The following is a 16,151-nucleotide window of genomic DNA, read 5'->3' on the forward strand; positions in this document are numbered from 1 at the left end:
CATTAACAAGCTAAAACAAGAAAACCAAAGGTTATCTCATTAGCTGCAGAAAAAAATATAAAATTCAAAATCCACTCCAAATAAAAACTCTCAGCAATCTAGGAATAGAAGGAAACTTCCTCAACCTATCAGGACATCTATGAAAAACCTATACCTGACATCATAAGTAAATGGAGAAGAACTGAATATTTTCCCCTAAGATCAAGAACAAGACAAGAATGTCCACTTACAATAGTTCTAGTCAACACTGATTTAGAGATTTAACCCAATGTAATAAGGCAAGAAAAAAGGAATCCATAATGGAAAAAAAAAGTAAAGCTGACTTTATTTGTAAATGACACAATTATTGATTTAGGAAATCCAACGTAATGTAGTAAAAATCTACTGAAACTAATAAGCTAGCCAGTTAACAGGATACAAATACAAAAATCAACTGTATTTATATATATAGATAACAATCAGAACTAAATTTTTAAAATATCATTTACAACAGTATCAAACAATATGAAATACTTAAACATAAATCTGACAACGGATGTGTAAAGCCTACACACTGAAAACTACAAAAGTTGGTTTAAAAGAAATTAAAGAAGACCTAAAAAGAGAAATATAACTTGCTCACAAGTCTGAAGACTCAATAATATTGTAATAAGTCAATTCTCTCTAAATTGATAGATTCTAGATAATCCAAATCAAAATCCTAGGAGGTTTTAATTGGCAAACACTCTAAAATTGACGGAGAAATACAAAACATCTGTACAGCCAAAACAACTTGGGGAAAAGAACAAAACCGGAAAATTATTACTGTCTGATTTCAAGACTTACTATAAAGCAACAGCAACTAAGACAGTGTGGTATTGGCACCAAGGTCACATAGAGAAAAGTGCAAAGGCAATTAGTGAAGAAACAAGCTTTTTCAAAAAATGATGTGGGAACAATTATATCTCTATATATGAAATAGTAAACTTTGGTCTGTATCTTTGATCCATACCTCAGAGTATATACAAAAAATAATTCAAAACAGATTACAGATCTGAATGCAAAAATATTTTCCCCTAATAATCTTTTATCTAAAATTAACTAGTGTGTCAGTGTTTCCAGTTAAATATTCTTGCTTCTGTGTTTTCAGATATACTTATTGAACTAATAATATAAACTTTTAGGTATCTTGCTATTTTAATTTCTTTTTTAAAAGTTCTCTCAGGCCCTGGCCAGTTGGCTCAGTGGTAGAGCATCGGCCTGGCGTGCAGGGGACCCGGGTTCGATTCCCGGCCAGGGCACATAGGAGAAGCACCCATTTGCTTCTCCACCACCCCCCTCCTTCCTCTCTGTCTCTCTCTTCCCCTCCCGCAGCCAAGGCTCCATTGGAGCAAAGATGGCCCGGGCGCTGGGGATGGCTCCTTGGCCTCTGCCCCAGGCGCTAGAGAGGCTCTGGTCGCAGCAGAGCGACGCCCCAGAGGGGCAGAGCACCGCCCCCTGGTGGGTAGAGCATGGCCCCTGGTGGGCGTGCCGGGTGGATCCCGGTCGGGCGCATGCGGGAGTCTGTCTGACTGTCTCTCCCCGTTTTCAGCTTCAGAAAAAAAAAAAATACAAAAAAAAAAAAAAAAGTTCTTTCATTGCTGTATCTCACACAAGATTCCATCAGTTTCTTTAACAACAGTAGAATCTGAAATCTATCAAAATAAGATGATTCTAAAAGTAATTATGATTTATTTATGTTTACCTATTGCAGTTTCTGGCATTGCAAAAAGAGACTTTTCAGTAGCCACCCGGAAATGCCCATGAACTGATACTCCAACTCCCTAGGGAAATAGGAAAAAAATATTTTAAAATACTGTAAAAAATAAATACACCAAGTAAATTCTCTTTATTTTATTGGGGTACAGATTTCAAGTGTACAACTCAATAAAGCATCATCTGCTCACAGCATCGTGCACCCATCGCCCAGAGCTAAGTGTCTTTCTGTTCCCATCCCCCCCCCCGTTCCCCACCTCCACTTACCCTTCATCCCCCTTTCCCTCTAGCTATCACCACACTGTTGTCTACGTGCTTTATATACATACATACATATATACATATACATATACATATACATATATGTATATATATCTTTTGTTTTTGCTTAATTCCTTCAACTTTCTTTCAGTACCCCAACCCCTGCTCCTCTGACGGCTGTGGAATTATGTTTATATTCCACAGGAATTTCTTTCAGGAGGATAAACTGAAGGCAAACACCAAACCACAAAATTCCATAAAAGCTTACGGGGAAAAAAAACACATGGGTGTCCTCAGCATTGGGAATAGATTTGTTTTAGCTAAGATGTTTTCACTCAGTATTCCGTGTTACGCTTCTTGTCCTCTTCCCCAGATCCTTCTCATTTCAAACTAGATGCAGCATTATAGAATATTGACTTCTCAGAACCATTGAGTGTATTAGTGGAACCAATCATTAAAAAAGCACAACCAAGCTACTCTAGCAAATTTCAGTAGCTTTAAGTAGAATATTAACATATTTTATTTATTCATACATTTCATCAAATAAAATAAGCAACATCATTTTTTCAGATACAATGGGCCAACCATATAACTCTTTAAAAATGGTTACTAAAACACAAGCTTTAGAAAATAAAGACTGGCTGAAAGTCTCTATCACTGACTTGTTGAATGTCACTGAAAAAGGCAAAGTTGATATAGTCATCTTTAAATAAACATATTTGAAAAAAAGAGACATTTGAATAAAATAAGTAAGAGATACACACATGATGATAAAGTATCCAAATTTATGTCAGTGGTCACAATGTAACATCCATTTCCTATGATATGTCCTTTTCACGTTGTTGAGAACTTCTACAAGATTTAGTTCTCATTCTTAATCCTTTCTAACCTGTGTACTTTATCTTTAATAATGCCGAGTTAAATGAGTTAAAAAATGTAAAATATCTGAAACAATGTTAGGCACTTAAGAGTTCTGTAAGTGTGAGCTCAATAGAAAGGGCCTCATTTCTATCTGATAATTCTAATTTTTCATTAAATTTCCTCAAGTCCTTCATGTGATTTCAACTAAGTTCAGCTATTTAAAAGTTCTTAAAACTTTAAACCTTTTTGAGAAAATATTCAAAAATACAAGCAATTTCTTATAAATGTATGTATTGTAGGCCATAGAAATGAATAAAATTCTTCATTCAATACCGATATTATTCTTTGGTGTCAATTTAAATCCACAATGTTTGACACTCTCTGAAAAGACAAATACCATGTTATAGGTACTCTATTAAGACACAGTCAGGCCCTGGCCGGTTGGCTCAGTGGTAGAGCATCGGCCTGGCGTGCAAGGGGCCCCGGGTTCGATTCCTGGCCAGGGCACACAGGAGAGGCGCCCATCTGCTTTTCTACCCCTTCCCCTCTCCTTCCTCTCTGTCTCTCTCTTCCCCTCCCGCAGCAAGGCTCCATTGGAGCAAAGATGGCCCGGGAGCTGGGGATGGCTCCTTGGCCTCTGCCCCAGGCGCTAGAGTGGCTCTGGTCGCAACAGAGCGACGCCCCGGAGGGGCAGAGCATCACCCCCTGGTGGGCAGAGTGTCGCCCCCTGGTGGGCGTGCCGGGTGGATCCTGGTCGGGCGCATGCGGGAGTCTGTCTGACTGTCTCTCCCTGTTTCCAGCTTCGGAAAAATACAAAAAAAAAAAAAAAAAAAGACACAGTCAGATATCCAAACTACAGAACAACTTTCATTCAGAACCACCTGAAACCTAACTGAATGGAAATCCTACAACTAGGGTTTTAAAGAAGCCACATCAAGACTGATAGGAGGGGTGAAGATGCAAAACAGGTTGGACCCATACCCATGAGTGGCCAATAAAAATTGAGAGGGTTATCTCAGCTGCGAAGGTCCTCCTTGAGAAGCAAGGACTCCCAGCCCCACACCAGCACCCCCAGCAGCCCAGGGTTCAAGTGTCTAGAAGAGAAGTACACATAACTCCTGGCTGTAAAAACCAGCAGTGATTGTGGTTGAGTACATACATCAACTGTAGTTGAAAAAAATGATTTAAATTTTAAAACACACACATACACACACAAGACACAGTCAACTGATATTATTAACCAAATTAGAGTATATATACTTCAAGATTATATAAAATTTTACAAATTTTAATAAAAACATTGCTAGTTTTAAAAAATAATTTTTGTATCATTTTAAGAGCCTTTGCCTCACATTCTATTCTTCACTTTTAGTTTATCAGATTCTAATTGAAAGTTATGTTCGGAAATGTTTGCTAAGCAGGGGTCTCAAACTCGAGGCCCGCCGAACAATTTTGTGCGGCCCGCAGACTAATCCACGAAGTTCAAAATATTTTGGATAAAATTAAGTAAGCCCGTGGATTAGTCTGCGGGCCACACAAAATTGTTCGGCGGGCCGCATGCGGCCTGCGGGCCACGAGTTTGAGACCCCTGGTTTAGAGAGAGTTGGACTGGGTCTGCAGTTTTCAGCCTATGTTCTTTTGAGCCCTAGGGCTCTGAAGAGCTGCCTCCATCTGGGTCTGCACATCTGGGAAGATCTCCAGGCTTCCCTGACTGACCCTGCCTCAACCACACTCCTTAGGTTATTGCCCTCTACCTCTTTTAATTAATTTTGAATCCCAAAAGCAGCATATGACTCTATCTCCCTCTATTAAATACTGATATATAAGGTAAAATCTGATCACAACCTCCAATCCCAGTCTCCTCTCTCTCCCCAGGGGCATAATGACTGAACGAGGGATAGGCACTGGACCCAAGGGCAGTCTACCGAGGCTACATGGAATTCTAGGGCCTGAGCAGCAAAGGGAAAAGAAAAGTGCAGTAAAAAAGATTCTCACTCCTAGGTATTAAACTAAAAGTCAGTGGCAGCTGTGAGTTGATAACAGCTTAAGCAACTTAAAGGTCATTTGAAATTTGAGCTGAAGAAGACATGACCCCCAAAGGAAAGCTGAAATTATGTGGGGTAACCACCAAAAATAAAACTGAGAAGGCTGCATATAGCTCATACAATACAGAGAACAAACATATAAAAAAACAGCAGAGATAACTGAAAAGAGGGAAGAGAGACAAACAAATCTGCCTTAAATCTACACTTGTAGTCCAAATTTTCAGGAAGACAAGCTATGCTGTGGCTGTCATCTCTGGGTTCCCGTTTGATCCTTACACTTGTGTGAGTGGGGTTCTGTTATTTTCAATTTAAAAAGTTTCTCACCACATTTTCAATTAGGACCAGACCTATATCTTGGCACGCTTCAGCATCACACAACATAAGCCTCTTTATTCCTTTAACCTCTAGAACATATTCATTCCAATACCACTCTGCTTTTTTCTCCTAACACTGCTCTTCCTGACTAGCCATTCCCATTTTACTTTCTGGAACACTCACCAATAACTTGAAATTGTCTTTCACATTTTAGCCATTCTAGTAAGTGAATGTTAGTATTTCATTATGCTTTCAATTTACATTTCCTTGACGATTAGTTTACACAGGGGGCCAGTTCACTGTCCCTCAGACTGATGGAGGGCCGGACTATAAAAAAAACTATGAACAAATCCCTATGCACACTGCACATATCTTACTGTAAAGTAAAAAAACAAAACAGGAACAAATACAATATTTAAAATAAAGAACAAGTAAATTTAAATCAACAAACTGACCAGTATTTCAATGGGAACTACGGGCCTGCTTGTGGCTAATGATATGGTCAATGTCCGGTTCCATATTTGTCTCTGCTAGCCGTAACAAGTGATATGACACGCTTCTGGAGCCGTGAGGCGTATACCCAGTGTCACCGGTAGTACCGTATGTGAGCAACACCATGCTTTGCGGCACCACCACATACAGTACTCCAGGAGCACAGGATGCGGATCTGCATCCTGTTCCTGTGCTCCTCTCACTGACCACCAATGAAAGAGGTGCCCCCAGGCCCTGGCTGGTTGGCTCAGTGGTAGAGCGTCGGCCTGGCATGCGGGAGTCCCGGGGTTCGATTCCCGGCCAAGGTACACAGGAGAAGTGCCCATCTGCTTCTCCACCCCTCCCCCTCTCCTTCCTTTCTGTCTCTCTCTTCCCCTCCCGCAGCCAAGGCTCCACTGGAGCAAAGTTTGCCTGGGCGCTGAGGATGGCTCTGTGGCCTCTGCCTCAGATGCTAGAATGGCTCTGATTGTGGCAGAGCGATGCCCCAAGATGGGCGGAGCATCGCCCCCTGGTGGATATGCTGGGTGGATCCTGGTCGGGCACATGCGGGAGTCTGTCTGTCTGACTGCCTCCCCGTTTCCAACTTCAGAAAAAAAACAAAAGAAGAAAAGAAAGAGGTGCCCCTTCCAGAAGTGTGGTGGGGGCCGGATAAATGACCTCAGGGGGCCGCATGTGGCCCACGGCCTGCAGTTTGGGGACCCCTGATTAATACAGTTGAGTGCTTTGTCACATTTATTGGCTATATGGAGAGCCTCTTTGTAAAATACCTATTCTAACCTATTGCTCACATTTTCCCATTGGATTTTCTTTATTAATTGGTAGAAATTCTTTATACATTTTGGATACAGTTCCTTTGTCATATATATGTCAAATATACATCTATATGTATATAATATGTATATCTAGATATATATGTAATATTTTATATTATATATATTACCAGTCCCTTAAAAAATATATATCTAGATGTATATATATATATATCTAGATATATATTCATTCCAAATACCTTTTGTCAGTCTGTTGCATGCCTTTCACTCTACTAATGATGTCTTAATATTGTCTTCTTGGATAGAAGTTTGTAATTTTAATAGTCTTATTTTTGCTTATAGTGTATTTAGTGTATTATTTAAGTAATCCTTCCTACCCTCAACGCATAGCATAAGCTATGTTCCAAACATTCAGGATTTTCTAGTTAGCTTTCTGTTTTTGATTGCTACTTTAACTCCACCAGGGCCAGAGAACCTAGCCTGTAATATTAATCTTTTTAAATGTTATAACTAATTCTTTTTCTAAGATTTTATTTATTTTATTGATAGAAGGGGGGTACAAGATGTATCAACTCATAGTTGCTTCACCTTAGTCGATCAATGATTACTTAGTTGTTCAATTTCAGTCCAGCTTCATATTTAGTTATAAACTGAGAGTTTTACACAAGTCATTCTAAAATATCTTTCTATAGCTGGTTATAATCAATAAAATTATTTTCAGAATCTGACCTTAGTGATCTTCAAACAGTGAGAAGCTTAACAAAGTTACAACATATTAAGCTAAACCCTACCTACTAAAGAAAGAAACATTGGAATTTAGGGTTTTCCAAATTGGGCCCCTAAGAGTTAGCGTGAAGTGGATTCAGATGAGATCGAGCGCATTCAGGGTGGTTCGGCCGTAGACAAGTGTGAAGTGGATTCAGATGAGATCGTGCGCATTCAGGGTGGTTCGGCCGTAGACAAGAGTGATGTGGATTCAGATGAGATCGAGCGCATTCAGGGTGGTTCGGCCGTAGACAAGTGTGATGTGGATTCAGACCAGCCCTCACTTGGAGCGAAGCTCAGCTTCAAATCCTCCCACTCCTGACTGGACTGGGGTGATCTGGAATTGCTAGTGCCCTTAGTCTACAACTACTAGAAACAAAAGTACATCTTAGAAAAAGATAATACATTCTAGGGCTCAAATAACACTCAAGTAGAAATAACTCAGAAATAACCAGTATTCAATTAGAAATAATCCATCACATAAGACCACGACTAAAACCAAAGAGAAACAATACACAATAGAAACAGATTCATAACACATATAAACGTAGATTTGTTGTATCTAACCATTTTATAACTAGCAAATGTTCTTCTGTATCAAGTAAAGTTTTTGCTACAAATGTACCCTGATACTAAAATATCTCTATCAGTTGTCTTTTAGTGTTGATATTGTATTCTTTTTCTACCCTTTTACATTTAACCCTTCCATTCCTTATATATATGATTTCCCAAGCACTCTGAACTTCTTTTGAACCTGTATTAGAATCATCATTGCAGTTCTGTGCTGACATTGTGCATATAAAGTAAAATGAATTTGAACAATATTTATAATCTATTATAAAGACAGCTAATGCGGACAAGTATAAATAACTGAACAAAAACAATAAATAAATGTAGAAATGTAGTCAAACTCATCCTCTGTCACAAGAGTAACAATGTACTTATTTAAATTTTGGCATCTCCTAAAGCCAAAACTTAGGCAAGCTCAGACTTTTATTTTTTATATAGGAGACATAGCTAGATGAGTTTCCAGACTATTCAATGTTCAATGGGGGGGGGGGGGGGGAATAACCTGGCATAGCTTTATTTAAGACTTTTAAAGAAGATCTAATTATTTTAAAAGCACAATAAAGCCATTAAAATGCAAATATGTCAACCAGTAACTACAAATAAGCATTCACTTTTATTATTTCCATATAACTATTCTACATAAAAAGCAACAATAATTTTTTGAAATTGATCATTATAAGGATATTTAAAAGTAATTTGAGATACAGTCATCCACTCTATGATTTACATTAATGGCAAGATTAGATCCCCAAACACACACACAAGAACACGTATAACAATTTAATTTGGTGCTTGAATAAGAAATGTCCAGATAATAGTATTGTATCAGTGTTAAATTTCCTGATTTTTATGTCCTTATTCTTAGACAATACACACTGAAAATTTTGGCAATAAAGGATTCTAAGGTCTTCAACTTCCTCTCAAATACTTCAGGAAAAAATTATTCATCGATAGATGTGGGAAGAGGAAGAGAGAAAAAAACAATTGTGGAAAAGGAGAAGAGGAAATAGTTCTTTGCACTGTTCTTGCATCTTTTCTGTAAGTTTGAAATTGTTTCACAAAAAAAAGTTTTTAAAAATTAAAAATAAATGTTCCAAAGTGAAAAGCGCCAACAACCACAGTTAAGAAAACAACAAACTCAGAAAGGCATACAATGGGGCAATGTGATGAGTGCTCACACAAAGAGTCATGGATTTAAATTCTAATCAGAAAATGCGTAAGCTGCTGCCCAGAATAAACACTGCATCAGTATCAGAGATTATGTGTCTTTCCCCACTATTTATAATCACTTAGGATTATAAATAGTGCTTTGATATGGATATATACCACTGTTACAAATTCAAATAGATTTTTCATCATACTTTATTTCACTGTACTATAAAATTTAATATTATAGAGCTATAAATTTAATAATGTATTTCTGGGATGCTAGCAGTCTAATCTATAGGCTCCACAGTAAAGACAAAGACTTTTTATTATACCCCATTAATATTAATAGGCTAATACTGCATATTAATGTTAGCATATTGATTATATAAATATTAATATATTTTCATATATTAATAAACATGTCATCAGCCAACGCATGTTTAATCCTGCTTTAAATGCATATAATTCACATTATTTTGGATGAAAATTGTATTCAACAGAAAAAAGGCAGAAATATTTATATATAAGAGTCTATCATTCTTTAAGGTATAGCTTTACTTCAAATTAAAGAACTAGGCAGATATTTGAAAGTACTTAGAGTAAATCTTAAAAGTTTTCATTACAAGGAAAACAATTTGTTAACTATGTGTGGTGATAGATGTTAACTAAACTTACTGTGGTAATCATTTCATAATATATACATATATCAAATCATTACGTTGTATACTTAAAAGTAATACAATGTTATGTGTCAATTATATCTCAATTAAAATAACCCAGGGGAGGCCCTGAACAACTGGCTCAGTGGTAGAGCATCAGCCGGCATGTGGAAGTCCTGGTTTCTATTCCCGGCCAGGGCACACAGGAGAAGCGTCCATCTGCTTCTCCCCCTCTCCTTCCTCTCTTTCTCTCTCTTCCCCTCCTGCAGCAAAGGCTCCATTTGAGCAGAGTTGGCCCGGGCGCTGAGGATGGCTCCATGGCCTCCACCCCAGGTGCTAGAATGGCTCCGGTTATAATGGAGCAAAGCCCCAGATGGGCAGAACATCACCCCCGGTGTACTTGCCAGGTGGATCCCGGTTGGGCACATGCAGAAGTCTGTATCTCTGCCTCCCTGCCTCTCACTTCAGAAAAATACAAAAAAAGAAACAAACAAACAAAAACCCAGGAATAGAAATATGAATTTTACCTCCTAATCTAGAAACATGGAAGTAATCCTTGCCTCCTTCTCCCTTTTATCCCTCACATGGCCCTGGGCACTGAAGATGGCTCCATGGCCTCACCTCAGGTGCTAATATATAGGTTGGTTGTAAGCAACAGAGCAACAGCCCCAAATGGGCAGAGCATCACCCAGTAGGGGGCTTGCTGGGTGTATCAGTCAGGGCAGATGCAGGAGTCTGTCTCTCTGCCTCCCTGCCTTTCATTTAATAATAATAATAATAAAAAATTAGCAAACTACATTCAACAATGCATTAAAAAGATCATGTACCATGATCAAGTGGGATTTATTCCTGTGATGCAAGGATGATTTAACATATGCAAATCAGCAAGAATGATTTAACATATGCAAATCAATGTGATACACTACATTAACAAAATGAATAAAAATTATATAATCTCAATACACAAAAAAGCATCCAACAAAATTCAATATCTTTTTATAATAAAAACACTAAACAAATTAGGTATATAGTCATGCACCACATAACGACATTTCAGCCAATGATGGACTGCATATACCACTATGATCCCATAGATTATAATGGAACTGAATATTTCCTGTCTAGTGATGTTGTAGCACAACTACTTATGTGTTTGTGGTGATGTTGTAACAAACCTACAGTTGTATGAAAGTATAGCACATACAATTATGCACAGTATGTAACAATTGATAATGACTATGCTACTCATTTATGTATTTATTATACTATACTACACTACACTATACTTTTTATCATTATTTTGGAGTATACTCTATTTATAAAAAGTTTGTCGTAAAACATTAGACTGTATCCTACTGGCAGCAGCCTCATATATATCTCATGCTTGCTGCATTTCTTGACTGCATCATTTTCTCTTGTGCTTGATTTAATCTCATGGTTTTTTGTTTTGTTTTGTTTTCAGTGTGCTATACAGGAGCAATTAGCTATATCATATAGCCTAGGTGGACAGTAGGTTATACCGCTTAGGTTTTTTTAAGTACATGCTATGATGTTCACTTAATAAGGAAATTGCCTAACAACATATTTCTCAGAATGTATCCCTATCTTTAAGCAGCATATGACTGTAGATTGAATGTAACTCAGCATAATAGAGTCCACATATGACAAGCCCATAGCTAACATCATAATCATTAGGGTAAAATTAAGCCTTTCCTCTAATATCAAGAATAAGGGCCTGACCAGGTGGTGGCGCAGTGGATAGAGCGTCGGACTGGGATGTGGACAACCCAGGTTCGAGACCCTGAGGTCGCCAGCTTGAGCACGGGCTCATCTGGCTTGAGCAAAAAGCTCACCAGCTTGGACCCAAGGTCACTGGCTCAAGCAAGGGGTTACTTGGCCTGCTGTAGCCCCACGGTCAAGGCACATATGAGAAAGCAATCAATGAACAACTAAGGTGTCGCAACAAAAAACTGATGATTGATGTTTCTCATCTCTCTCCGTTCCTGTCTGTCCCTATCTATCACTCTCTCTCTGACTCTCTTTCTGTCTCTGAAAAAAAAAAAAGAATAAGGATGGCCACTAGGAATCCTAGCCAGAGCAATTAGGCAAGATAGAAAAGGCATCTAAATATAAAGGGAAAAAGTAAATTGTCTCTGTTTAACATGACATATTATATATATAAAATCCTGAAGATTGTTAGAATAAGCAAATTCAGTAAAATTACAGGATACAAAATCAATACACAAAAATCAGTTGTGCTTCGATATAATAACAAGCTTTCAGAAATAGTAATTTAGCCTGACCAAGCGATGGCACAGTGGATAGAGCGTCGGACTGGGATGCGGAGGACCCAGGTCAAGACCCCGAGGTCACCAACTTGAGTGCGGGCTCATCTGGTTTGAGCAAAGCTCACCAGCTTGGACCCAAGGTCGCTGGCTTGAGCAAGGGGTTACTCAGTCTGCTGTAGCCCCCGGTCAAGACACATATGAGAAAGCAATCAATGAACAACTAAGGTGTCACAACAAAAGCTAATGATTGATGCTTCTCATCTCTCTCTGTTCCTGTCTGTCCCTATCTATACCTCTCTCTGACTCTGTCTCTGTAAAAAAAAAAAAAAGAAAAAGAAATTTAAAAAGCAATCCATTAACAATTGCATACAAAAGAATAAAATACCTAGGAATAAATTTAACCAAAGAGGAAGAAGATCTATACATTGAATAAGGTATTGATGAAAGAACTAAAAAAGACCGAAATAAATAAAAAGATATTATGTGCTTATGGTTAGAAAAATATTGTTAAAATGTCCATACTATCCAAAGCAATGTACAGAGTCAGTGAAATACCTATCAAAAATCCAGTGGCATTTTACACATTAACAGAACCACCTTAAACTTTGTAAGAAACCATAGAATATCCCAAATACCCAAAGCAATCTTGAAAAGGAACAAAGCTAGAGGCATCACACTTCCTGATCTCAAACTTTATTACAAAGCTATAGTAATTAAAACACTACAAAACTGACAATAAAAACAGATCAATTGAACAGAGTATAGAAATCCAAACATACACATTCAATTAATTTTCATCAAAGAAGTCAAGAATATAGACTGCAGAATGAACAGTCTCTTCACTAAATTGTGTTGGGAAAATTTCACATCCACATGGAATAAAATAAAACTGGACCCCTATTTCACACCATAAACCAAAATCAACTCAAAATGAATTAAAGACTTGAATGCAAGCCCTGAAACCATAAAAATCCTAGAAAAGAACACAGAGTAAGTTCCTTGATGTTGGCAATAGTTTTTGGGGGTGTGACAGCAAAAACAAAGGCAAAAGAGCAAAAACAAGTAAACTACATAAAACTGAAAGCTTCTGCACAGCAAAGGAATTATCAACAATGAAAAGACAACCTAGGGAATGGGGAAAAGGTTTGCATACCATATCTCCAATAAGGGGTTAATACTCAAAATATTCAAGGTACTCATACAACTCAATTACAACAACAAAATCTGATTAAAAAGTGAGCAAAGTATCTAAAGAGACATTATTCCAAAGAGGACATAAAAAATGGTCAAGAAGTACACAAAAAGATGTTAATAATTATAAGGAAAAGGCAAATCAACACAATAAGGTACTACTTCACACCTGTTACAATGTCTATTATCAAGAAAACAAGAGACAACAAATGTTGGCAAGAATGAGAAGAAAAGGAAACCCTGTACACTCTTGGTAAGAATGTAAACTGGTAAAGATACTATCAAAAATAGTACGGAGGTTCCTTAAGCAATTAAAAACAGAACTACCACACCGTCTGTACTAAAGTAAGCTGAACTCAAAAGTTTCTTTAAAAATCTTACTTCAGTAATAAATTTCATCTGTTCTTTCATAAACTATCAAGTTCTATCAAGTAATTAAATATTGTTAAGAAAAACAGCTTTTATTGTAATAAAGAATGATTTCTTAAAATGTCATCTATTCAACTGTTACAGCAACAGAATAAAAACAAACAGAATACCTTTTAAAAATGAATAAAGATATACTTCTTATGTCTTACAGACCTTTGCATTGTATTAACATAATTCAATCTTTGAGGACTGTTTATTCTTTTCATAAGAAAAGGCCATGTCTCAATCAGTGACTAATCTTATTCTGATTCAGTAGCTCCCACTTAATTGAGCATTGAGCCCTAGTCAATTTTCCAGGTGGCTGGTTTGTGTCCCAATATCATTTGGGTATTGTATATGCTCATTGTTTCCATTCCAATTCCCACTTCTCTAATCATTAGACTATACCCTTTCTAAATACACCTTAAAACTTTTAATTTTCCATTATATTGATCACAAAACTCTTTTGCTAATGGCATCTAAGAATACTTTGAAAACCATAAAAATAATACCATATTGCACCCATAATTTGAATTGGCTTGGGGAACTAACTTTGTTTCTATTGTAAAATGCATTGGAAGGAGAAAAAAGGAAAGGAGAGAGAAAGAGAGAAGAAAAAAAAAACTTCAAAAGTTCTTTAAATCCAATTCAATTGAGAGGGAAATGTTGGTAATATTTAAGGAATTTTCTCTGTTCTATAAATACTTAATTTTTAAAGCAAATTTGCATTTCTGTTAATATGTAACTTCAAAAAATATAACTTCAGATATTTAAAATAAAGGGTAAAGAAATTTAAAAATTTGTCTTCCTAGGGAACAGAATCAACTATTCTTTCAAATTGCTATTCATAAAAAAATTGGAATGACATCTTACACAATTTTGACCAACCAAGTGAAGAAGTACTCAGAAACATTTATTTTTATTTTACTGTACATCAAAATATTGAGTAAATTTTTTGCATTTCTGAAATCTGAAATACAACAGAATTAGCCATCCCTTCTACTAAGTGCTATGGTCCTTTTCATGGTAGAAAACAAACGGTAAAACTGTCATCTTCCTTGCTGGAAAAAAACATTTTCTATAGTAAAAGGAAAAGAAAAAAATCAAGCTCAATGGTGCCATCTTTTGGACTGTTCAAGTTTTCTTAAAATTCTTTCTTATATTATAAGAAACAATTTACAGTAAGCCCCCAAATTACAAACATCCAATTTATGTACAACGCATACTTACAAACAGAGTGCCATAAAGGATATTGGTAAGCAACTGCAATTGTACATCAGTGAAAATGATATCAAAGTTACTTGACTCCCATGGCAAAGAACCCTCCAACGAAGATCTTATGGAACTAGAGTAGCAGATGATAGCATTTAGGAAAGAAAAGAGACCTAGAAACTCCATAACCAAAAATGTGTTCTACAAAAGAGTTAGCTGATGCTATTAATCTCATTGAAATGCAAATGAAAAGTTAGAGGTGCAAGATCCTGATACAGAGAGGTTCACCAAAGTTTAAAGTTTACCGTACAGTTACTGAAAGCCTGAGATGCTACAGGGCCATTAATGATGAGGAAAAGAAAAGCTCTGTACAAACCTCCTTTGACACCTACTTCAAGAAACTGACTCCAGCAGCAGAATCAAACCCTGACTCTCTAACACCAGTCCCATCTTCTCCAACAAGCCTATCATCTTCTGCATTATCCAAGATTGATTAAGGTTGTGTTTGAAAATGTTTAAGCATTTATGTATACAAAGGTAAAAATAAATACTATGTTAAAACAAACATCAACGTTGCATTTATAGGTAAATGTACCTGTTCCAACTTATATACAAATTCAACTTGAAAACAAACCTACAGAACCTAATTCATAACTTGGGACTGCTTGATCAGAATCATGATAAAGACAATTACAATTGTATCCTTTTTAAAAAAAAAAAATTTTATTCATTTTAGAGTAGACAGAGAGTGAAATAGAGAGAGAGATAGAGAGACAGAGAGAGAGAGATAAGGGGGGGAGGAGCAGGAAGCATCAACTCCCATATATGCCTTGACCTGGCAAGCCCAGGGTTTTGAACCGGCGACCTCAGCGTTCCAGGTCAATGCTTTATCCGCTGTGACACCACAGGCCAGGCCAGTATCCTTTTCTGAAATCATATTTGCCTATCTTATTCTCATACTTCCATATTATTTAAAAAAATTAAATTATAATTAACTATATTTTAAAATAATAGTAATGAAGTATTTAAAAATACTATGTATAATAAAATTCTTCTTAAAATCCTGAAAATAAAGGTCTTTTGAATAACAAACTCCATGTTCTCAACATCTTATGGTAGTGGTTCCTAAAGTAAGGAGCTCCACTATCATCAGCATCATCTGGGAACGTGTTAGAAATGCAAATTCACAGGCCACACTTCCAGATGACTAAAATGGAAACGGGGATAGGAAGACTCCATGTCTGAACAAGCCTTCCAAATGCTTCTGACAGACGCTAACCTGTAGAAACCACTGTCCTAGGAGAATTTTGAAAAAGATCCAGTAACACTGAACCACAATCTGGTTAAGAATTGCTAGTAGATCAGTAGTTCATAATCTTAACTTCACAATGGGATCACCAAGGAGTTTTAAAAATGCCTGGGTCCCACTCC

The 16,151-nt window shown here is 37.0% G+C and overlaps 1 protein-coding gene across 2 annotated transcripts in view; it reads right to left on the minus strand.

Annotated features, from left to right (window-relative positions):
- The window catches only part of HIBCH (3-hydroxyisobutyryl-CoA hydrolase), an 82,509-nt gene that overhangs the window by 27,101 nt on the left and 39,257 nt on the right, over positions 1-16,151 (minus strand). For both annotated transcript variants that reach the window (XM_066346238.1, XM_066346237.1), the window contains one exon: positions 1,724-1,802. In XM_066346238.1, the coding sequence (XP_066202335.1) occupies positions 1,724-1,802 (79 nt within the window). The remainder of the gene's footprint in view (positions 1-1,723; positions 1,803-16,151) is intronic.

The sequence above is a fragment of the Saccopteryx leptura genome, chromosome 7 (assembly GCF_036850995.1).
Source record: "Saccopteryx leptura isolate mSacLep1 chromosome 7, mSacLep1_pri_phased_curated, whole genome shotgun sequence".
NCBI classification, from domain to species: Eukaryota; Metazoa; Chordata; class Mammalia; order Chiroptera; family Emballonuridae; genus Saccopteryx; species Saccopteryx leptura.